Here is a 24,270-nt window from a genome sequence, read left to right as displayed (position 1 = left end):
TGGTATCCGCACTCCTGTTAGATCTCACTATAAAACGTATATCTCAAAATTTCGACTGGCTACGCAGCACCCGACGTCACGCTCAGACTGATTTTCTGTCTCTCTCGCACGCATTCTTTGTCGTGTCGTTTAATATTAGCGGCGTCTGCCGGAGGAGAGCCATACTGACTTAGTATCGGGTATAACTGTAGAGTTGCGGTCTCCGCAGCAACTCACAACGTTCCCCCTCGTTTTTTTCTTCTGTTTCGACCCTCTTCTTAACGCTGACGTGTACTTTTAATTCGATTCTTCGCAGCGCAATTTAATTAAAAAGCAGACGCAACAAGCTGATTAAGGTAATCGCACTCCCGACCTGCCACGCCCGCTCCCCTCACACCACACACACGCACTTACCAGGGAGCATAGAACATAACCAATGTCGTCTCCTGCTGCTTCAGTGTGGATGCGAAGTTGTCGTCCCCCAGGTCCAGGACATCACTCTCGGCGGCTGATGTAGTGGCAATGTAGCCGAAAATTAGCATGGCAGCTGCCAGACACCGCATTTTAATCATGTTTAGTCAGTACTACAATCTGAAGCAAATATATTTCTCGACGCGGCAACTGCCTGCTGCGACTATACTAACTGTGCTATGTAGCCGTGTACTAGACCGGTAAATTTCTTTATAGCGATTGATAAAATTCGGATGTGCTTACACTAGTGTCTGCGTCTCGGCAATGTAAAGCTCTCGATTGTCGTCCAGCACGCGATTGAGCGCTTCCAGAATGTCGGTGGAGGCCAGATTCAGTTCGTCCAAGATGATCCAGTAACCCTGACGCATGGCCTGCACGAGGACACCCTCCTGGAAAGTGAGCTTGCCCTCCAGATCGGCCGCATAGGTGCCAATGTACTCCTGAAGGTCGGTATGCTCGTGGTTGTTGATGCGCAGACAGCGATTGCCACTTCGGCAGGCCACGTAGTCGATAAGACTAGTCTTGCCGGCACTGGTGGGTCCCTGGAGCAGGATGGGCAGCTTGCCAATCGATATGATGCGCGCGACAGTCCGTGTTGGGGTTCATGCAGGCGAAGATGCGAAAGTCCGGATGCCGCTTGACGGGCATGAAATCGCCCCGCTCCAGCAGCACAACCGATCCCTCTGGCTCTAGGATGGTCGACAGGCATTCCAGGGTCTCGGCCGATGCCAAATTGATCTCGTCCAGCAGCCTTTGCTGATGCAGTTCACCAGAGAACCGGGTATGAAGGCAAACGAAATGTTAATGCTCTTGTCCAGCTGTGTCTGCAGCTTCTGCAGCTTCTCGCAAAGCGTGCGCCAACGCGGCACCATCTGGTGGCTCGTTAGATCCGTGTTCCTGAACACCTGATAGCACAGGCTGATCATAGTGCGTATGATGACACTGTGCCGGCCGCTGTTGTAATGCGTGGCAAAGATCCGGAGGAACTGCATATTCTTCTCGGCATTGAAGGTCTCGCAGAGCAAGTGCACGTAGTTGAGTTCGACGGGCTTGAATCCGCCCACGAGATCCGAGACATCCGACTGGTTGTTCATGTTCACGACGACCAGCTTGTGTTCGGTGCGCTCGGCCAGATACTGCACGGAGGAGGTCTTGCCCACACCCGTCTCCCCCACCAGCAGCACGGGCTCCGAGTGGCTCAAACAGACGGCAATCCGTTCCAAGATGCAGCTGGCGAGACGTGTAAACGAGAAGGTGGCACGCTTGACGCTGGTCTGGCCGATGGCCCTCCTGGTCTGCTCGGTTAGTTTCTGTCGCTTCAGGTCTTGCTCTGAGAGCTGCTCCCCATTCTCATTATTGGACAGCAGCTCGGACGTGCCAGTCTCCTGGCCAAGTCCGATCTTGATAATCTCCAGTCCAAAATCCACATCCGGTTTGTATTCATTAGCGAAATGCTCGCATCTGGAGCGAATGATGCCCAACTTGGCGCCGATGCTCGTGATCAGCGTGATCTTCTCCCTACTCTGCGGCAGATACGAACAGAATACATCGACGGCATTCTGGAACACAAAGTAGGCACACTCGGCGCTGGTCACCGAGAACTGGGCATTCGAACGCTGGCACAGCTTGACCAGATCCCGGGTCGAGACCAGGCGGCCCGAGTTGGGACTGGATGAGAGTGTGACCTGCTTAAAGGGCAGCGCCACGTACTTCTCCGTGTTGTCCGCCTTGTCGTTCGAATCCTGCTGACGCAGATTGTCGGCGGCCATGTGATTGCCACTGGAGAAGGTAAGGAACACGTCCACCACTCGATTGGCGACGGTCGCCAGCTTGGGATAGTTGGTGCTGACCACCTTGCACAGCTCGTTGCGGGAAAGCGGCAAAACGTTGATCGTATACAGATATTTATCCAGAAGCGAATAGAGCGATTTCTGTCCCGAATTGCTGGCCGATTTGTTGGTCCTAAAACAGAGAAAATGTTTAGGATAAAGATGCTTTGAATGCTCCATGGACTCTTACCGCACTGTGACAAACAATTGAAAGCCTGGCTTAATCTTCACAGAGTCGCGAAAGCCGGGAACGCTCAGGCACTGCCTCTCCAGCAAACTGTTCAGAATTGTGTAGGTGTCTTGGGTGGCGGCATCCAGATCCTCCAGCAACAGCCAGTAGCCATGCATGACAGCCTAAAAGTGCAAATAATCATTCATATAATAGAACCCTCGTTCAGTTTAATCAATTCCTTCTCACCTGCGTGAGGACACCAGGAAGCTAAACGAATTCCCCAGGCACATCTGTGCAGCGATATTGGCCCAATAGCATTTTGCTGTCGGTCTGGTCGCCCAGCTGTATCCGTAGAAAGCCATGCTTTTGCGACATTTCACCCAGATCCAGCAATGCCTGGTCGATGGGAAGGTCCTCCTCCAGTTTCCGCTTCTTATGTTTCCCCTTTTTTCCTTTTTTTGGTGTCAATAATTTGTCCTCCTCTTCAGCCTTTCGCAGCGCCTTTTCGCGAGTGTCAATCTCCTTGGGCTTGGGGCAAATGCGTCCCGTCTTGCGGGCCAGATACTCAATAAGCGTCGTCTTGCCACAGCCCACAGGACCGGAGAGGCAAATCGGCTTGGTCGCTGCGACGCCGAGGGCAATGCTCCGCAGATTTACAACCGTCGAATCCACCTTTACAATGCGATCGTAGCAGCCGTCAGTGCTTGCATAGAATTCCTGATTCTTCTTGTTGAATGTCGGCAAGAGTACGCCCTCAATGTTGGTCACACTCTGGTTGAGGCTCAGGCTCAGCATCTTTTCAGGCGTTTCGTCTTCGGGAGAATAGCAGCAGCCCTCGGCCTGCCTGGCTACGGCCCATGACTGTTCCTTCTCGCGTTAAAATCGGAGCTGTGCTTTTGTGGATATCTTGGCATTTTGGGCATTCCGCTGTGTTGGGCTCATATTCGTGAGCATGGCCATGATGTAGTTGCAGTAGAGTTGTATCATCGGGCAGGGGGTCTCGAGGTGCGAGTAGGTGGCAATGAAGCCACAACTCACGGAAGTAGGACGTGTCACTTCGCAGCAACTGGTAGCAACATTTCAAGAGCTCCAGTTCATCTAACTTTTGGCTGGCCTTTGCGTTCTTTGCCCTTTTGCTGAGGACACTGCTGGAATTACTTTGGCTTTTCTCGAACGGTGCTGGCTTGTTGTGGAAGTAGCTCTTTGTAAACCTATACGGGTGTCAGAGGGAATGTGTGCTTTTGAGACTGGTCATCCGATACAGGGACCTCTACTTACCTCTGCGCATCCACAGAGATGTCCATTAGCTTTGACAGGGCGATGCACTCCTTATGATATTGATGGATATCGTCTCCAGCCGAGTCCCATCGCAGGGCCATGCTAAGGAGCAGCAACAGTTGCTCCTCAAAGCTCACTGCCAAGGGAACGGTGTAGGCCGGACACGCAAGTTGCTCGCTGAGACTGCAGAACAGACGATCCACGTCTTGAGGCACATATTTCTAAAATATGATCATACCCTTACCTTTTCTCTGATGAACTTCTGTACATTTTGAACAAACAAATTGTCTTGGGGCTCGTTGGCAGTCAACTGCAGAAGTCGCTGTGCACAAAGTCGTAGCTTGATGGCATTTACCTCCATTGCCTTGGTAGCCGGTCAACAGTATTCGGATACTGTTATTTCTTTCGAGCTACTTTTAACTGCTTTCGAATTAATTTCAGAGCTCAGACCCGGGAATGAACAAGCAACACACGCGAATTTGAAACATGTGCAGCGCACCTTGCAATGGTTGCCACACAGTTCAATGCGAACATCTGTGTGCGGTAGTCTGGCAACCTTCCGGTTTGTTTAGGTTTGGCATCCCCAAAACCGGCATTGCGCCAAATTGTTGTGAGTGGGAGTGGAAGCACAATAGAGCCTCCAAAATAATTGCTGAACCGGTGTGATTTGTAAAAGTTAAAAGCCAGCTTAGACAACACATTGCAACCTTGAACGATTAACGAAAGTTGTATATTGGAAGAAACATTAATATGTTTGCAAGTATGCGCATAGTATTTAACGCTGCCATTTTTTTTTGTTAAGCAACGCAAAACCAATTTTAGGAAAATTAAATCTTGCGTTTTCAGATGATTTCTGATGATATATTATTAAATATAAAACTTCACGTTATTACCAAAGCGGACCGATGTGACTTTCCAGAATTTTCTAAGCCAGTGGTTCACGGGGGCTTCAGCTTATCGCCATATGGAATATTTGAGAACAATTGTAGCATATTGGATATTACCAAACCTTCACGGAAGGCTGAGCACGTGATGGTTCGTCTCCCGTCCAGGCACGTGCTTGTTCCGGCTTCCGTCTCATCGGCAAGAAATGGGGGGGTTTTTTATTTCCCAGAACGGACGGGACACAGCTCTACTCCAACAATCATAATACTGACACAGTAACGTTCATTAAAATTTCACGTGCAAGCGAAGTATCGACACAAATATGTACAAGAGCAAATACACCTAACTACACACACGGACACATTCACACATACAAGTCGTGCCACGGTGTTGTTGTGACCACTCATGCCCACCCTACCATGATCACCGCTCCCGGTTCATCCGGTGATCCCATAAAGAAGGCTCTTACAGCCTCCTATCCAACCCCATTACCCTCCTTTGCCCAGCATGGTCCCCGCATATAGAACTCTAGCCCCGATTCATGTTATATCCTATATTTCATATTGAGCAATGGCACATGCATCGCACTAGTAAACTAATAAATGATTAACTCTTAATAATACACTTTAGATTGAAATTTAACTTACAAATTGAAAAAAGGGAAGGGTACATATCTCTAGCTTTTATGTTAGGCAAATAGATAATAATAATAAATAAATATGCAAAAGGGAATGTAAAAACTGTGCGCAGCGATCGTTATGGCAATAGGAACGTTTATAGCCAATAGGAACAAATCAATTTGCAGTGGCTACGCAGCGCCCGACGTCACGCTCAGACTGATTTTCTGTCCCTCTCGCACGCACTCTGTGTCGTGTCGCTTAATATTAGCGGCGTCTGCCGGAGGAGAGCCATACTGACTAAGTATCGGGTATAAATGTAGAGTTGCGGTCTCCGCAGCAACTCACAACGTTCCCTCTCGTTTTTTTTCCGGTTATGCAATAAATAGTTGCTCATAACAAACAAACTCCAATATTTATACCCGATACTCAAAATGAGTATTGGGGTATATTAGATTTGTGGTGAAAATGGATGTGTGTAACGTCCAGAAGGAATCGTTTCCGACCCCATAAAGTATATATATTCTTGATCAGCATCAATAGCCGAGTCGATTGAGCCATGTCTGTCTGTCCGTCTGTCCGTCTGTCCGTCTGTCCGTCCACTTCAGCGCCTAGTGCTCAAAGACTATAAGAGCTAGAGCAACGATGTTTTGGACCCAGACTTCTGTGATATGTCACTGCTACAAAAATATTTCAAAACTTCGCCCCGCCCACTTCCGCTCCCACAAAGGACGAAAATCTGTGGCATCCACAATTTTAAAGATATGAGAAAACCAAAAACGCAGAATCGTAGAGAATGACCATATCTTTTAGACTGCAGAATCTGAATTGGATCGAATTATTATTATAGCCAGCATCAAGAAAACAATTTAATTTTTTCTCGCCCTGTCTCTCTCTAACACACACGTAGCATAGGCGGCTTTGCTTAGAGTAAAACATTAGCGCCTAGATCTCAGAGACTATAAAAGCTAGAGCAACCAAATTTGGTATCCAGACTCCTAATATATCGTACCGAGACGAGTTTGTTTCAAAATTTCGCCACACTCCCTTCCGCCCCCGCAAAGGACGAAAATCTGGGGATATTCACAAATCTCAAAGACTATTAACGCTAGAGTAACCAAATTTAGTATCCGCACTCCTGTTAGATCTCACTATAAAACGTATTTCTCAAAATTTCGCCCCACCCCCTTCCGCCTACACAAAGGACGAAAATCACGAACGTTGTGAGTTGCTGCGGACCCCGCAACTCTACGGTTATACCCGATACTAAGTCAGTATGGCTCTACTCCGGCAGACGCCGCTAATATTAAACGACACGACAAAGAGTGCGTGCGAGAGAGACAGAAAATCAGTCTGAGCGTGACGTCGGGCGCTGCGTGGCCACTGCAAATTGATTTGTTCCTATTGGCTATAAAAATGATCTGATCTGATCCAGATTCACCAATCTGATATATATGATCATTATCTATGATTCTGCGTTTTTAGTTTTGTCGAATGTGCAATATTGTGGATGCAACAGATTTTCGTCCTTTGTGTGGGCGGAAGGGGGTGGGGTGAAATTTTGAGATACACGTTTTATAGTTAGATCTAACAGTAGTGCGGATACCAAATTTGGTTACTCTAGCCTTAATAGTCTCTGAGATTTTTGAATATCCCCAGATTTTCGTCCTTTGCGGGGGCGGAAGGGGGTGTGGCGAAATTTTGAAACAAACTCGTCTCGGTCCGATATATTAGAAGTGTGGATACCAAATTTGGTTGCTCTAGCTTTTGTAGTCTCTGAGATCTAGGCGCTAATGTTTTACTCTAAGCAAAGCCGCCTATGCTACGTGTGTGTTAGAGAGAGACAGGGCGAGAAAAAATGAAATTGTTTTCTTGATGCTGGCTATAATAATAATACGATCCAATTCAGATTCCGCAGTCTTAAAGATATGGTCATTCTCTACAACTCTACGTTTTTGGTTTTCTCATATCTTTAAAATTGTGGATGCCACAGATTTTCGTCCTTTGTGGGGGCGGGAGTGGGCGGGGCGAAGTTTTGAAATATTTTTGTGGCAGTGACATATCACAGAAGTCTGGATCCAAAACATCGTTGCTCTAGCTCTTATAGTCTTTGAGCACTAGGCGCTGAAGGGGACGGACAGACGGACAGACGGACGGACGGACAGACAGAAAGGGCTCAATCGACTCGGCTATTGATGCTGATCAAGAATATATATACTTTATGGGGTCGGAAACGATTCCTTCTGGACGTTACACACATCCACTTTTACCACAAATCTAATATACCCCAATACTCATTTTGAGTATCGGGTATAAAAACGACAGTCGTTGCCGCCGGCTTCACATCTGGGCACTCCTCGGCACTTCGTATGGGGAAACGAAAATAGGTCGAGACCCAGCTCTATATTTCGGGTAGAAATTGGCTGACCGTTTACATAGCTTTAATAATTTCCGCAGAATTGGACGGCCTCCAATATATCGCGGGTCCGTGACACATAAGTGGCTCGCGCCCGCAACGCGACTGATGAGCCGAGGCCCTAATATCGGGGAAATTGTTGTTGCGAGCTTTCGTATTGGGGTTCAGACAGGTACCCAAACGATTGCCCGAAGTTTAAGCCGGTACTAACCGCCAATCAATTGAGATTGGCACTTAACACACTTTTACTTTATAAACGCACAATATTTCTTTCTTTTTGCTGTATTCAGCTGTTAAGATCTTTTCCCGGTTTTTATACCGGGATAAAATACTCAAAATGAGTATTGGGGTATATTAGATTTGTGGTAAAAGTGGATGTGTGTAACGTCCAGAAGGAATCGTTTCCGACCCCATAAAGTATATATATTCTTGATCAGTATCAATAGCCGAGTCGATTGAGCCCTGTCTGTCTGTCCGTCTGTCCGTCTGTCCGTCCGTCCGTCCGTCCGTCCCCTTCAGCGCCTAGTGCTCAAAGACTATAAGAGCTAGAGCAACGATGTTTTGGATCCAGACATCTGTGATATGTCACTGCTACTAAAATATTTCAAAACTTTGCCCCGCCCACTTCCGCCCCCGCAAAGGACGAAAATCTCTGGCATCCACATTTTTAAAGATACGATAAAACCAAAAACGCAGAAACGTAGAGGATGACTATATGTTCTAGAGTGTAAAATCTCAACCAGATCGTATAATTATTATAGCCAGAATCAAGAAAACAATTTCATTCTTTCTCGCTCTGTCTCTCTCTAACACACAGGTTTCATGGTCGTCTTTGCCAATTGCAAAATATGAGTTCAAGGATCTCAGAACCTATAAAATCCAGAGAAACCAAATTTGGTATCCACACTCCTGTGATATCGGACCTTGACCGTTTCGTGTCCAAATTTCGCCACACCCCCTTCCGCCCCGCAAAGGACGAAAATCTGGGGCATCCACAAATCTCAAAGACTATTAAGGCTGGAGTAACTAAATTTGGTATCCGCACTTCTGTTAGATCTCACTATAAAACGTATATCTCAGATTTTCGCCCCACCCCCTTCCGCCTCCACAAAGGACGAAAATCTGTTGCATCCACAATATTGCACATTCGAGAAAACTAAAAACGCAGAATCATAGATAATGACTATATCTACAAGATTGCTGAATCTGGATCAGATCGGATCATTTTTGTAGCCAAAAGCAAGAAATCAATTTGCAGTGGCCACGCAGCGCCCGACGTCACGCTCAGACTGATTTTCTGTCTCTCTCGCACGCACTCTTTGTCGTGTGGTTCAATATTAGCGGCGTCTGCCGCAGGAGAGCCATACTGACTTAGTATCGGGTATAACCGTAGAGTTGCGGTGTACGCAGCAACTCACAACGTTCCCCATCGTTTTAAATTGAATTTGTGAGACTTTGTCTCGAAATGCCGATTAAGTATATCAAAATAAATTTTAACTAATGTAACAAATCTTCAGAAGGAGCTTTAAGTTTCAAACTACTGCTGACATAGCCAACATTTTTATTGAGTATTAAATACTCGGAAGAACATCGGACCTCGTCGGACGATTTTAAAAGTTCAGAGCATTTATTGCAGTCATACTTTTTCAGCAGCTTATGCAATAAATACCCTTCATAATATCTTAATGCATTCTCATTAAATGCGGCTTGGATACTTAAATCTGTTGCTTCTATCGAAAGTTCTAACTCTGCATCTTCGTTAGTGGAAATAAAGATATCGTCATCAAAAGTTTTAGACTCTGATGTCGACTCACTTGACACATTATCTTTTATAATGTTAATTAACATCGTATCTTCATCGGGCGAACAGTTCCCAGATACTGTAGTGGAAGTTAGAACTTTCATAGAAAGCATTTTACTAATAATTACATTAAATTCATACATAGTTGGATTATTGTTGGTAACACCGCGAGATCTGATTAAATAAAATAAATTTTCTAATGGGTCTTGGTTTAATTTGGATGTAGCAATATAAAAAACTTCAGCACTTTGACTCCAAACATTTTGGGCCAATGAAAGTATGGAGTTGATTGTTAAAATCATACCCTTTATGCATTAGACTTCCTGTGGATATCTAAATTCTTCAAAATACTTTCGCATATCCAACAGGGTCTCATTGACAAGATTTTTGTCTTGCAGTGCACTCCTAAATGGGTTTTTATCGTAGAGGACATGACTATTTAGACAGTCGAATAATCTATTAATTTTTTCAATAAATGTAGCCGTCGCTTCTGCATTTTCTTTGCACTTTAAGAAGCCTCCAGAACTAATCATTGTTCGAAGAGCAGCGGCCACACTATGGCTAAACACTTGAGTGGCATATTTGACCTTCATTTTTTCAAAGCTATTTGGATATATATTCTTTGTTGTTCATTTCGGGCAGAGTCGCGTTGAATTTCTGGAATCGATTTCATACAGTTCTTCGACTATTTTCCATGAAACAACGCCATCAGGGGTATAAAGATTTCTATTTCGGACAACGTTCCTTAGCGATTTAATCAAATGTGGAACATTGTAAATCGCAAATATTTCTTTATCTTGAACTTTAAAGCTGGGGTTCTTAATGTCGACTCCCAGTCTTCTGAAAACAGCTCTATTATTTGAGCCCTGGTCGCAAATTGCTGCTCGTATATTAAGCCCTAAGGCTTGTGCTTGTTCAATATTAGCTGTCACTTAAGTTAAAAGGGCATCGTGTTTTATACCGTTTGCAGTTACAGTATAGCTTAAAACGTTATTTACAGTTTTCAAATAGGCCTCTTATTATGAAAACACAGATTTTATATTAGAACGAGGGGGAACGTTGTGAGTTGCTGCGGACACCGCAACTCTACAGTTATACCCGATACTTAGTCAGTATGGCTCTCCTCCGGCAGACGCCGCTAATATTGAACGACACGACAAAGAGTGCGTGCGAGAGAGACATAAAATCAGTCTGAGCGTGACGTCGGGGGCTGCGTAGCCAGTGCAAATTGATTTGTTCCTTTTGGCTATAAAAATGATCTGATCTGATCCAGATTCGGCAATCTGATATATATGATCATTATCTATGATTCTGCGTTTTTAGTTTTCTCGTATCCTCAATATTGTGGATGCAACAGATTTTCGTCCTTTGTGGGGGCGGAAAATGGTGGGGCGAAATTCTGAGATACACGTTTTATAGTGAGATCTAACAGAAGTGCGGATACCAAATTTGGTTACTCTAGCCTTAATAGTCTCTGAGATTTGTGGATGCCCCAGATTTTCGTCCTTTGCGGGGGCGGAAGGGGGTGTGGCGAAATTTGGACACGAAACGGTCGAGGTCCGATATCACAGGAGTGTGGATACCAAATTTGGTTTCTCTGGATCTTATAGGTTCTGAGATCCTTGAACTCATATTTTGCAATTGGCAAAGCCGACCATGAAACCTGTGTGTTAGAGAGAGACAGAGCGAGAAAGAATGAAATTTTTTTCTTGATTCTGGCTATAATAATTATACGATCTGGTTGAGATTTTACACTCTAGAACATATAGTCATCCTCTACGATTCTGCGTTTTTGGTTTTATCGTATCTTTAAAAATGTGGATGCCACAGATTTTCGTCCTTTGTGGGGGCGGAAGTGGGCGGGGCGAAGTTTTAAAATATTTTTGTAGCAGTGACATATCACAGAAGTCTGGGTCCAAAACATCGTTGCTCTAGCTCTTATAGTCTTTGAGCACTAGGCGCTGAAGGGGACGGACGGACGGACGGACAGACGGACAGACGGACAGACGGACAGACAGACAGGGCTCAATCGACTCGGCTATTGATGCTGATCAAGAATATATATACTTTATGGGGTCGGAAACGATTCCTTCTGGACGTTACACACATCCACTTTTACCACAAATCTAATATACCCCAATACTCATTTTGAGTATCGGGTATAAAAACGACAGTCGTTGCCGCCGGCTTCACATCTGGGCACTCCTCGGCACTTCGTATGGGGAAACGAAAATAGGTCGAGACCCAGCTCTATATTTCGGGTAGAAATTGGCTGACCGTTTACATAGCTTTAATAATTTCCGCAGAATTGGACGGCCTCCAATATATCGCGGGTCCGTGACACATAAGTGGCTCGCGCCCGCAACGCGACTGATGAGCCGAGGCTCTAATATCGGGGAAATTGTTGTTGCGAGCTTTCGTATTGGGGTTCAGACAGGTACCCAAACGATTGCCCGAAGTTTAAGCCGGTACTAACCGCCAATCAATTGAGATTGGCACTTAACACACTTTTACTTTATAAACGCACAATATTTCTTTCTTTTTGCTGTATTCAGCTGTTAAGATCTTTTCCCGGTTTTTATACCGGGATAAAATACTCAAAATGAGTATTGGGGTATATTAGATTTGTGGTAAAAGTGGATGTGTGTAACGTCCAGAAGGAATCGTTTCCGACCCCATAAAGTATATATATTCTTGATCAGTATCAATAGCCGAGTCGATTGAGCCCTGTCTGTCTGTCCGTCTGTCCGTCTGTCCGTCCGTCCGTCCGTCCGTCCCCTTCAGCGCCTAGTGCTCAAAGACTATAAGAGCTAGAGCAACGATGTTTTGGATCCAGACATCTGTGATATGTCACTGCTACTAAAATATTTCAAAACTTTGCCCCGCCCACTTCCGCCCCCGCAAAGGACGAAAATCTCTGGCATCCACATTTTTAAAGATACGATAAAACCAAAAACGCAGAAACGTAGAGGATGACTATATGTTCTAGAGTGTAAAATCTCAACCAGATCGTATAATTATTATAGCCAGAATCAAGAAAACAATTTCATTCTTTCTCGCTCTGTCTCTCTCTAACACACAGGTTTCATGGTCGGCTTTGCCAATTGCAAAATATGAGTTCAAGGATCTCAGAACCTATAAAATCCAGAGAAACCAAATTTGGTATCCACACTCCTGTGATATCGGACCTTGACCGTTTCGTGTCCAAATTTCGCCACACCCCCTTCCGCCCCCGCAAAGGACGAAAATCTGGGGCATCCACAAATCTCAAAGACTATTAAGGCTAGAGTAACCAAATTTGGTATCCGCACTTCTGTTAGATCTCACTATAAAACGTATATCTCAGATTTTCGCCCCACCCCCTTCCGCCTCCACAAAGGACGAAAATCTGTTGCATCCACAATATTGCACATTCGAGAAAACTAAAAACGCAGAATCATAGATAATGACTATATCTACAAGATTGCTGAATCTGGATCAGATCGGATCATTTTTGTAGCCAAAAGCAAGAAATCAATTTGCAGTGGCCACGCAGCGCCCGACGTCACGCTCAGACTGATTTTCTGTCTCTCTCGCACGCACTCTTTGTCGTGTGGTTCAATATTAGCGGCGTCTGCCGCAGGAGAGCCATACTGACTTAGTATCGGGTATAACCGTAGAGTTGCGGTGTACGCAGCAACTCACAACGTTCCCCATCGTTTTAAATTGAATTTGTGAGACTTTGTCTCGAAATGCCGATTAAGTATATCAAAATAAATTTTAACTAATGTAACAAATCTTCAGAAGGAGCTTTAAGTTTCAAACTACTGCTGACATAGCCAACATTTTTATTGAGTATTAAATACTCGGAAGAACATCGGACCTCGTCGGACGATTTTAAAAGTTCAGAGCATTTATTGCAGTCATACTTTTTCAGCAGCTTATGCAATAAATACCCTTCATAATATCTTAATGCATTCTCATTAAATGCGGCTTGGATACTTAAATCTGTTGCTTCTATCGAAAGTTCTAACTCTGCATCTTCGTTAGTGGAAATAAAGATATCGTCATCAAAAGTTTTAGACTCTGATGTCGACTCACTTGACACATTATCTTTTATAATGTTAATTAACATCGTATCTTCATCGGGCGAACAGTTCCCAGATACTGTAGTGGAAGTTAGAACTTTCATAGAAAGCATTTTACTAATAATTACATTAAATTCATACATAGTTGGATTATTGTTGGTAACACCGCGAGATCTGATTAAATAAAATAAATTTTCTAATGGGTCTTGGTTTAATTTGGATGTAGCAATATAAAAAACTTCAGCACTTTGACTCCAAACATTTTGGGCCAATGAAAGTATGGAGTTGATTGTTAAAATCATACCCTTTATGCATTAGACTTCCTGTGGATATCTAAATTCTTCAAAATACTTTCGCATATCCAACAGGGTCTCATTGACAAGATTTTTGTCTTGCAGTGCACTCCTAAATGGGTTTTTATCGTAGAGGACATGACTATTTAGACAGTCGAATAATCTATTAATTTTTTCAATAAATGTAGCCGTCGCTTCTGCATTTTCTTTGCACTTTAAGAAGCCTCCAGAACTAATCATTGTTCGAAGAGCAGCGGCCACACTATGGCTAAACACTTGAGTGGCATATTTGACCTTCATTTTTTCAAAGCTATTTGGATATATATTCTTTGTTGTTCATTTCGGGCAGAGTCGCGTTGAATTTCTGGAATCGATTTCATACAGTTCTTCGACTATTTTCCATGAAACAACGCCATCAGGGGTATAAAGATTTCTATTTCGGACAACGTTCCTTAGCGATTTAATCAAATGTGGAACATTGTAAATCGCAAATATTTCTTTATCTTGAACTTTAAAGCTGGGGGTCTTAATGTCGACTCCCAGTCTTCTGAAAACAGCTCTATTATTTGAGCCCTGGTCGCAAATTGCTGCTCGTATATTAAGCCCTAAGGCTTGTGCTTGTTCAATATTAGCTGTCACTTAAGTTAAAAGGGCATCGTGTTTTATACCGTTTGCAGTTACAGTATAGCTTAAAACGTTATTTACAGTTTTCAAATAGGCCTCTTATTATGAAAACACAGATTTTATATTAGAACGAGGGGGAACGTTGTGAGTTGCTGCGGACACCGCAACTCTACAGTTATACCCGATACTTAGTCAGTATGGCTCTCCTCCGGCAGACGCCGCTAATATTGAACGACACGACAAAGAGTGCGTGCGAGAGAGACATAAAATCAGTCTGAGCGTGACGTCGGGGGCTGCGTAGCCAGTGCAAATTGATTTGTTCCTTTTGGCTATAAAAATGATCTGATCTGATCCAGATTCGGCAATCTGATATATATGATCATTATCTATGATTCTGCGTTTTTAGTTTTCTCGTATCCTCAATATTGTGGATGCAACAGATTTTCGTCTTTTGTGTGGGCGGAAAGGGGTGGGGCGAAATTTTGAGATATGCGTTTTATAGTGAGATATAACAGGAGTGCGGATACCAAATTTGGTTACTCTAGCCTTAATAGTCTCTGAGATTTGTGAATATCCCCAGATTTTCATCCTTTGCGGGGGCGGAAGGGGGTGTGGCGAAATTTTGAAACAAATTTTGAAATATTCTTGTAGCAGTGACATATCACAGAAGTCTGGATCCAAAACATCGTTGCTCTCGCTCTTATAGTCTTTGAGCACTAGGCGCTGAAGGGGACGGACAGACGGACAGACGGACAGACGGACGGACGGACGGACAGACGGACAGACGGACGGACGGACAGACGGACAGACAGACATGGCCCAATCGACTCGGCTATTGATGCTGATCAAGAATATATACATATACTTTATGGGGTCGGAAACGATTCCTTTTGGACGTTACACACATCCACTTTTACCACAAATCTAATATACCCCAATACTCATTTTGAGTATCGGGTATAATAATTATCCATGAGAGTATTCAAGGTGCGACCGGCATCTAAATTTTTTCTTTCCACATTCCCGTCGGAAAGCTGGTTCACAGTTTATTCGAAATACATATATGTAAAACCAATTCCATTTATATTTATGCATATTTATTTTAGTATACATATATGTACATATATATTTTTTCTTATATTGTATATTTAGATACATCATTGTTTTAGTTATAATAAACAAAAAAGTCGAGAACCGACGGCGTTTACATAATTTTTATAATTTGAAATCAACCAGCTTAAAATAAGGAAATAAATGTGTAATTATATTATTGTAATATTTTATATTTTGTGATATAAATCAAACAAATAACAGCTTTTATTTCATTTCCCGCGCCCTAGTGTACCATACCCCCACCCTCTGCCCATTCTTCATTTATTTTGTGGCGGTAGGTCAGTTCATCAAAAGACCCAAAACAAGAACCAAACTCAAATTTCAGTTCTAGCGGCCAGCAATACTAAACACACACACGCAAAGTACGTGAGAATGCATGTGCACCCATACACTAAAACATGCTGGTGGCAAAACAGAACCAGACCTGAGAGAGTTCAAAAAATCTGAAAAAGCATACAATCACATATTTTTGTCGAAATATATTGCGTGTGTACCCACGCATGCAAAGATGTTCTCTCTGCGTTCTCTCTTTCTCATGATGACGTCACTCTGGGGTACTGAACGCGCTAGCCAGTGTGTGACGCTTTCGTTGTATGAACTGACACATCTATATACTGTATGGTTAGTGATTTCATGTAGTAATCATGTAACATGTGAGGTAAAAATTTAACCGACGGTATATTTACGGTATATCGGTATATCATGGTATATTTGGTCAATTTTCAACGTTATCAAGTCAATCAAGTAGAAAATTGATTCATCAATCGTATAAAATTATGTGGGCAGGGCTGAGAGATCAATCTTGCTAGTAATATTCCACGGAAGATCAAAAACGAAGAATATTTTCAAGTATTTTTCGGTTTTTTTTTTGTATTTTTTGGTATATTTAAAAAATGTTAAAATAATCAATAACAGCATCGATTTCAATTTTATCATCGATATCAATCGCTGTCGCGATTTATCGAAGCACTGCCATCTCAATTGGATTTGGCGCTCAAGTTTGGTGGGACTTTTTTTGGATTTTTCCTCGCCACAATGTCCTTTTTCCCCTCAACAATGTCCCTTACATTCCACACTCACTTACGTTTTATTACGTGTTATGTTGCTGGCAACATTTAATTTGTATGGGCCAGACTCATGTGCCGTGAAATCGAGCAGCATTGTTCCACAGCATTGCGCGGATTGAGCAACATTTTGCATACCCTGGGAAATGGATGTTATAGAACTGAGAAAATATTTGTCATCTAATGCACCAATAAAGGCCAAAACTAGTCAGTTTCTGTTTTAAAGGTATTTCAACGATATGTTGAAGGTTTTGGTCTTCTTACAGAAACCAAGAATGGGTATCGGGATCGAGATATATTTACAAGACTCTAATCATATGCATTAATATGTCCCAAACATAACAGCTTGGAAAAACAGTTTCTTCATATATATCAACGAAATAGGGTATACCTGTGCCCACACTCAGGTTGACGTGACATTTCACACTAACTTTTTTTGTTGACCTTTTTTGCTTAAACCTTGTTTTCTACACTATACAATAAAAGAGAGTACTTAAAAGTAGTCAATCAGGTAGAAAATGTATTCATTAATGGCCTAAAATTATGTGGGCAGAGCTAATGGTTTTAGTTAGGCAGCATTATTCAACGGAATAAAGAAATTGAACAATTGGAACGATTTTTCTCTTACGTCTAACGTTTCATTTGTTTGACCTTTTTCGCTAAAACCTTTTTTTAAGCAAAATCCAATAAAAGCAAGTATTAAAAATAAGCCAGTTAAGTAGAAAATTGATTCATCAACCGTATAAAATTATGTGTTCAGCGCTGAGGGTCCTAGCTAGCGAGTAATATCAAATCGAATATCAAAATCGAGGAATATGATTTCTGATCGTGGACATAAAACGATAGGTCGATAGGTCCACTAGGTAAACTAGATGTTTAATTTTTAGTAAATAAACTAATTGCGCGCAAGTAATGCTATGTCGTGTGAGTATAAACTGCCAGAGATTGATGGCACTCACAGTACAGTGAAATTCTCCTCCCATTCAGCCTCCATCGAACGTGGGGACCCATCTACCGATACTACCAGGCACGTGGACGACAACATGCCTTCCCAGGAGTGCGTATTATATTGCAATTTTTGTGGAAATGTGTACGAGAACGAAGAGGCATACGAGGAGGACCATCATAGTGGCTCCTGCCTCAGCGGCATCGGCAGGGATGAATTCCAAACAAAAGGAACTGAGGAGACTAATTTGGTTGAGGAAGAGGAAATAGTGAAAGCAGATGTGCCGCTTTGGGACGTGATAGATGACCCACAGCAGGTCGATGCAGAGTCGGAACGTTACTTTTGCTTTGATTGCCACATTATATACGAGAGCCACAGCAGTGCCGAAAACCATGTGTGCCCACCAGAAGGGGCGGGCAATGTAGCCAGCCAAAATGCGAGCATGCCCAGGCAGCCCACCCGACGCAAAGTTGCAAGAGCAACTGCCGACGGAGATTGCCCAAAATTTAATTGCAAAATTTGTAATACCGTTTTCAACACGCAAAAGAGTCTCAAGTTCCATATGCGCATACACGACGAGCCCAAGCTCAAACGAATTCAGGATGCCCTTCCTGTGGGCGCCCTTCAGGAATATAGCGGACTGGATTTGTTTTTCTGCGAGATCTGTCAAAGAGAGTAGGTGCTCAGATAAGCCAAAAACGGCTGCCCTCCTTACAGTGCCATCATCTTTCAGATTTGATTACGGCCTCAAGACGGTTCACCAGAAGATGCATACGGAAGCCCCGAGCAAGTTCGTGTGCGGCACTTGCAATCGCCAGTTCGAAAACTCCACCAACTACCGGATGCATTTGAAGATGCATGAGAAGAAACAAGCGGAGCCTTCTACTTCATTGTCAAAAAAAGATCCCGTCGACATAAGTAGACCGGAATTTCCATGCCAGTACTGCGGCAAGGTATTCTATCGCCCATTCGAAAAGGTCAAACACGAACGTGTTCACACAGGAGAGAAGCCCTACGCCTGCGAGGCGTGTGGCAAAAGGTTTCGTGTCTCATACTCCCTCACCCTGCATTTGCGCTCCCACACAGACATTCGTCCCTACGTGTGCATTGTCTGCAACAAGCGGTGAGTCAACAGAATACAATAAAAATCATAAATAATAATTATCCTTTCCATGTAGCTTTAAATTGCAGTCAAATTACGCACATCACCTCCACATCCATGACGCGGAGCGCCAGTTTTCCTGTGATATGTGCTCAAAGTCCTTCCGCACATCGGTGCAGCTGAACGCTCATAAGAATTCGCACACCAAGCCTTTCGAGTGTGAAGTTTGCAACCGTCCCTTTTCCTCGCTATACGCAGTCAACAATCACATGAAAACCCACAAGAATGATCCAGCCAGCAAAATTACCCTGGTGATTGTTTCGTCTGAAAAGAAAGACCCTGTCAAGGTGCTTGCTGGTGGAAAATTCTCGTGTAGTGAATGCGGGGCGGAGTACTCGCGTATTTATGCGCTGCGCCAGCACTTAAAATCAGCCCACGGCAAGGTAGAGGGTGCTCATGCACAGAAGAATAAGCCACCGTCCATTAAGGAGTCTCATGTGGCCGAGGCGAACGACTCTGAGGCAGCCATACGCAAAGCAGCAGCAGAGGCGGATGCTGCTTACAGGAATGCTGCGGTAAACGATGTGGACGTCAGTGGTAGCGTGCCCACCTACCAGGAGGCTGTTGTAGTAAGTACAGCTGTGTCAAAATGTAATTGCCCAATCATTAGCAACTTATCTCCCCTCTCAGTTCCATGTGGATAACTTCGACAGCGAGGTAATCATCAGTGATTGGCTGAAATAGGAGCACATAGGTTTACTCCATGTATATGTATTTTCCTATTGAATAAACCTTAAAACTATTCATTTATTTGGCAATTGTTACAATCAACAGATTAGGAAATACGTTTTATTGGGAACATCATAACTGGCAATTAACAGGTAAATATATTGCTGGCTCTCACTGAGACCAGTCCGTTGGGTTAGGGAACATACATGGGTAAATTATAAAATGAAGGAATTCGTTAACTACAACTAATTGTATAATTTTAAATAAACAAATCATGTGCACATGGTAGCAGCATGGGCAGGCAATTAGTTCTGAGCGGCTTCAGTCTCGTCCTCCTCCACCTCGCTGGTGTCCTCGTCACAGATTTCCTTGAGCACCTCCACCAGATTCTTTGCCTCGTCTAGTTCCTGCCGCATCGTATCCATTTCCTCCTCCAGCCCCTCGATGCGTTCATGCAGATGTCGGTTCTCTGTCAGCGAGTCCTCCAAGGCAACCCGCCGCTGTTCAGCCAACAATTTGTAATAGTTCTCCCCGGGCTCACACTCACTGGTGAGATCGTCTGCTGTGATGGGTTTGTCGGCGTCGTTTTGCGGCTCCTCCTGAGCCTCAGTTTGTGTATTAGCATCCTTAGTCGATGTTGCAGCTGTTGCCGTGTCCACGCATTTGCGTTTGCCGTATTTGGTACTGGGCGTAATTGGGACGCCGGCCTTCAGGCGACTCAGTTGATCCACGATGGAGGCGCGTCCCGACAGATTCTCCTTTTCGTTGACGTTGCCGTGCAGCGGCTTCAGTGTCTTGCGTTGTTGCTTCAGATGCTCCTGCTGCTCGGCCTCGCTTTCGACTTGGATGTAGACTCTTGCAGCTCCCGTAGACATCTTCAATGCTGTTCGTTATTCGTATTTATCAATGGTTAAGCGAACGTGTTATTTGCTCGCCGTTTTGTTTACGCATTAATTTTTTCCACAAAATTGCCGCCAAAAATGCTGAACAGTTGATATCGGACTTATCGATAAAATATACCAATATATATAAAATATACCAAAATATACCGGTAGCGAATCAAACCGTTCTTATTGCTAAATGTTGATATTCCGTTGAATAATGCTGACTAACTAAATTCCTCAGCCCTGCCCACATAGAGCGAAAACGAGAGCCTTAACCGATTTGAAGAAGAAAGCAGTTCGGCCATCGATACTATCGACGGAAATATTTCTGGTATTTTTGAGGTCAAAATTGAACCGACGGTATATTTACGGTATATAATGTTATTTCATTTTGTCAATTTCATCAATCTATTAATTTCATTTTCAACGTTATATAGAAATCCAATAAAATCAATTATTTTAATTAAGCCAATCAAGTAGAAAATTTATTCATAAATCGTATAAAATTATGTGGGTATGGCTAAATGTTCTATACAGCTAGTAATATTCCACGGAGTACACAAATTGAGGAATATAGAACTTGAATTCTTCAGTATATTTACGGTATATTTTGGTATATTTGTGAGGGTCGGACAGAATATTTTATCGTTACGTTCGCGGTCACACTGGACTCCACCCATTCGAAAAAAAAAAAAACATGTAAAATCTGCTAATAGCGTTATTAAATCGTTCACCTTTTTATTTCCACTCGACGCACACCCACCACACAACAGCATCCTGCGCCCATAGCACAGAACATTTTACTGGTGGCAAAGATGGACCACAACAAGATTTCCATGTGTATGGAAGTCAAGTTGGATACACACGATAAGCGCGCAATGGCGCTGCGCTATAAGAGGTGGACTCGATGCCAAGTGAAAATCGAAGCCATCAAATGTGTGCCCTGCTTCCTTCGCCTCACATTTCAGGGATCTGCGGACAATGAAGAGCCGCCAGCATCTTCCAAAGCGCTGAGTGTCTCGGTGAATGTGCCCGGCGTCAGCATGAGCTTGGCCACCTCACGGACCAAGCAGCACTCGTACGTGCTGTTTTGGACCCAAAATCGGCGCGAATGCTTCATTTACTTTGCCTTGGAAACTGAGTTGTCCTGTCGGCGCCATATGAAGTGGATGAAGAAGTCCATTAAGAATCTGGAGCTGTACAGACAGGTTTTCCTGGAGCAGCGCCGATTGAGCAGGGGTCCTGGTGCCTTGGGTCCACTGCCAAATCTGCCAGATGCTTTGGACATCAGCCATTTCTCGGCGCGTGTCTCGCAGATCTATGAAGAAATCTTTGACGGAAGCCGAATATCGTGCGCCTCCATTGCCTCGGGCATATATGAGGAGATGAAGCCAGCTGTTATGGAGACGCCTTCGCCACCTCCCCTACCAACGCACCCATATCGTAAACGCATAAACACATTTGAGTGCTCTCCTTTGGGCGATATTCCGCGATCCTGCACCAACCCCGAAGTAGAGCTAGCCAAGAAGAAGAAATACAAGAACATGCTGGACAAACTTTTCGGGAGTACGCGCCAGAAACGCTCCGGCAGTGTTAGTGAACCCGTCCAGCAGCCGAAGGACGACCAGTTGCCCCTCTACGAAAATGCGCCGACTCCAGAGATGGCTCTGCCCTTGAAGCGCACTTCCCAGCTGAGCAAATCCCAGCGGAATAGCTTCTCAAGTCCCGACCTTTCGAAGCTCAACTTTCTGGACACCTTTGGGGAGGATATTTTCACGCAAAGCCACGAGTCTAGCGTTGAGCTGAACATCAGTCTGGATGACTCGGCCATTGAACCAATCTCACGGGATCAGTTGGTCGCACAGATCACGAGACACTTGAGCAAATCCGGCTCCCTAGAGAGCTTAAATGTATCTGAGCAACTGCCGAATCCCAAAAACTTTTCCGCATGTAATACATCAACCATTAATCTGATCGGATCCCATGGTGCAGTGCCGCACAGCAATCGTGTGAAGAAAAATAAGATCATGGTGGACGATCTCACCGGATACTGTGTGATGGCGCCCATCGTGAAAATTTTAGAGAAGAAGGTGCTGCCGCAGCCAGCTGGAAGCACTGCCTCCACCTCGTCTGGATATTCCACGGGTTCCTATTGCTCTTCCACCAGCAGCTGTAACACGGAGGACCAACCCACCAAGACATTGGTGGCTGCCAATGAGAGTGACATCTACGAGGCCATGCATGGCAGCTCCTTGAACAGCACCACAGCAGCAGCTGCGTCCGGTTTTGCCGAGCATTTGTATGAGAATCTCTTGGCTGTCAAGGCCGCCCAGGAGCTAGAGGCCGAACCTCTAGACATTGGCATCAGCACCAGCACATCCACCGAATCTCCTTTGCCAGCCTTGCCGCAAAAGGGAACACCTAAAGAGAAGCACAGCTATCAGGAGGAGGAGGAGGAGGCCTACTACCAGACGCCCAGGAAGTCTATTATAAGCGTAGACGACAAGGTGCCCTCGTACTATCCAAACAGTTGCGATACTCTTAAATCCAAGCGACGAAGTCCCACCGAACATGGCCCAAGCCTGAGGCACCTTGTTAGTTCCAAGTTGCGTCGCGAACGCAAGGAGAATCTCTATATATCGTCGCCACAGCAAATCGTCGAACAGCGTCAGGTAGCCAACAACGCATCGGCAACAGCAACATCATCATTATCCACCAAGACTAAAATCTCAACGATGAAGACTGCCGCCCACAAGATCTCCGAGGGAGTCTATGCCGTGACTCATCCAATAATCCAATCACAACAACAATAATATGGAAGGAATAGAGGAGGAGCTCTTACACTTAACAATGCTCAAGAATATTGATTTCAAGTTCGATGACGGTCAGTCCACTGAGGTTAAATCCCAGGGACAGCCAAGATACCCCACCATGAACGGGGGCATTGTCCAGCCCAAACTGGAGGATGAGTACGAGAACCACTATCAGGCGGCCGAGCAGGCAACTCGATTGCTCCAGAAGTATGCCACGCTACTCACGTCACTGTGGAAGCACACACCTTTTAATTGTCTAAAGTATCGCTTAATTTATGTTATAGGTTATCTTGTGATTGTGATCTCTCCAGCTTTGTGTTGTTTTGATGAGAAGCTGATATCATCAGCTTAATATTATTTTATCCATGTATGTAATACCAAAGACTATACAATACCAAGATGTTGCATGATGAACAAATGCTTTTTCAATTTTCGTTTGACGCTTCATGGTACGGGCGCGCGGGTTTAGTACTTCAATTCTCTTTTACGCTACCTTCGCCTCCGAAATGCTACTCGGCTTCGTCAATGCCTCGGTCAGCGTCGAGTCGGTGTGAAAGCATGTCAGTGTCTGCGTGCCAAAACCGTAGGGCAGCGTGGTCGCTGATGTCTTTGGCGCGGCACAGTGCGGACTCAGTCGAAATAGTCAAAAAATTGTATGAGTGCTTTAGATAAATTTAATGTACGCATCTAATAGAGAATTTTCCAATCGAATTTTCAAGATAGTTTTAGTTTAGGAGATATAAGCACTCAAAGTTTAACATTTTTTCAGTGTGCAAATATTTATTGAACTCATATTCACTAACTAATTTAGAAAGCTGAGACGGCCAAAGGTCCCACTGTGCCGCTCCAAAGACATCGGCGTTCCGCGACCACCGCTTCGACGGTGCTGAGGCTCGAGAGTCCAGAATTATTTCGTTGCTGGTGAAGGCATTGCCGAACAGACGAAACCGATGGGCAGCGGCGTCGCGGTAGAGACGAAGTACAGGCGAAAAGGCAATAGAACAGCTTTTTGGTCGCTCATGCAACATCTTGGTATTGTATAGTCTTTGGTAATACGCTTTCCAACGTTGCACTTAGTCTATATAGTATAGCCTTATATGTTGATCCAGCTTTGTCATAAGTACTCTAACGAATCATATCCAGTTCCATTTAAGGAGTGCTCCTAGTATTACTGTTGTGAATTGATT

General features: G+C 44.2%; 2 protein-coding genes and 2 pseudogenes across 2 annotated transcripts; 2 read left to right on the top strand and 2 right to left on the bottom strand.

Moving 5' to 3' along the window:
- Positions 1 to 489: 489 nt before the first annotated feature.
- LOC117193378 lies at positions 490 to 4,232 on the bottom strand (annotated as a pseudogene).
- A 13,210-nt stretch (positions 4,233 to 17,442) lies between these two features.
- LOC117193334 (zinc finger protein 184-like) lies at positions 17,443 to 19,467 on the top strand. Its single transcript, XM_033398063.1, has 5 exons — positions 17,443 to 17,533; positions 17,597 to 18,230; positions 18,289 to 18,678; positions 18,734 to 19,286; positions 19,348 to 19,467. Exons 1-5 carry the CDS (start codon positions 17,527 to 17,529, stop codon positions 19,399 to 19,401), a joined length of 1,638 nt encoding a protein of 545 aa, XP_033253954.1. The 5' UTR covers positions 17,443 to 17,526; the 3' UTR covers positions 19,402 to 19,467.
- A 17-nt stretch (positions 19,468 to 19,484) lies between these two features.
- Positions 19,485 to 20,373, bottom strand: LOC117193335 (geminin-like). The gene has a single exon (XM_033398064.1). The coding sequence runs from the start codon at positions 20,259 to 20,261 to the stop codon at positions 19,692 to 19,694; it is 570 nt and encodes a 189-aa protein (XP_033253955.1). The 5' UTR covers positions 20,262 to 20,373; the 3' UTR covers positions 19,485 to 19,691.
- A 569-nt stretch (positions 20,374 to 20,942) lies between these two features.
- Positions 20,943 to 24,217, top strand: LOC117193159 (annotated as a pseudogene).
- Positions 24,218 to 24,270: the final 53 nt, after the last annotated feature.

Source organism: Drosophila miranda (assembly GCF_003369915.1).
Source record: "Drosophila miranda strain MSH22 chromosome Y unlocalized genomic scaffold, D.miranda_PacBio2.1 Contig_Y2_pilon, whole genome shotgun sequence".
Lineage (NCBI taxonomy): Eukaryota > Metazoa > Arthropoda > Insecta > Diptera > Drosophilidae > Drosophila > Drosophila miranda.
This window is presented reverse-complemented; position numbering and strand designations above follow the sequence as displayed.

Coding starts and splice junctions, on each gene's coding strand:
- LOC117193335 (XM_033398064.1), bottom strand. CDS start 20,261: ATGTCTACGGGAGCTGCAAGAGTCTACATCCAAGTCGAAAGCGAGGCC.
- LOC117193334 (XM_033398063.1), top strand. Junction 18,231..18,288: donor TGCGAGATCTGTCAAAGAGA/GTAGGTGCTCAG, acceptor ATCATCTTTCAG/ATTTGATTACGGCCTCAAGA. Junction 18,679..18,733: donor TGCATTGTCTGCAACAAGCG/GTGAGTCAACAG, acceptor CTTTCCATGTAG/CTTTAAATTGCAGTCAAATT.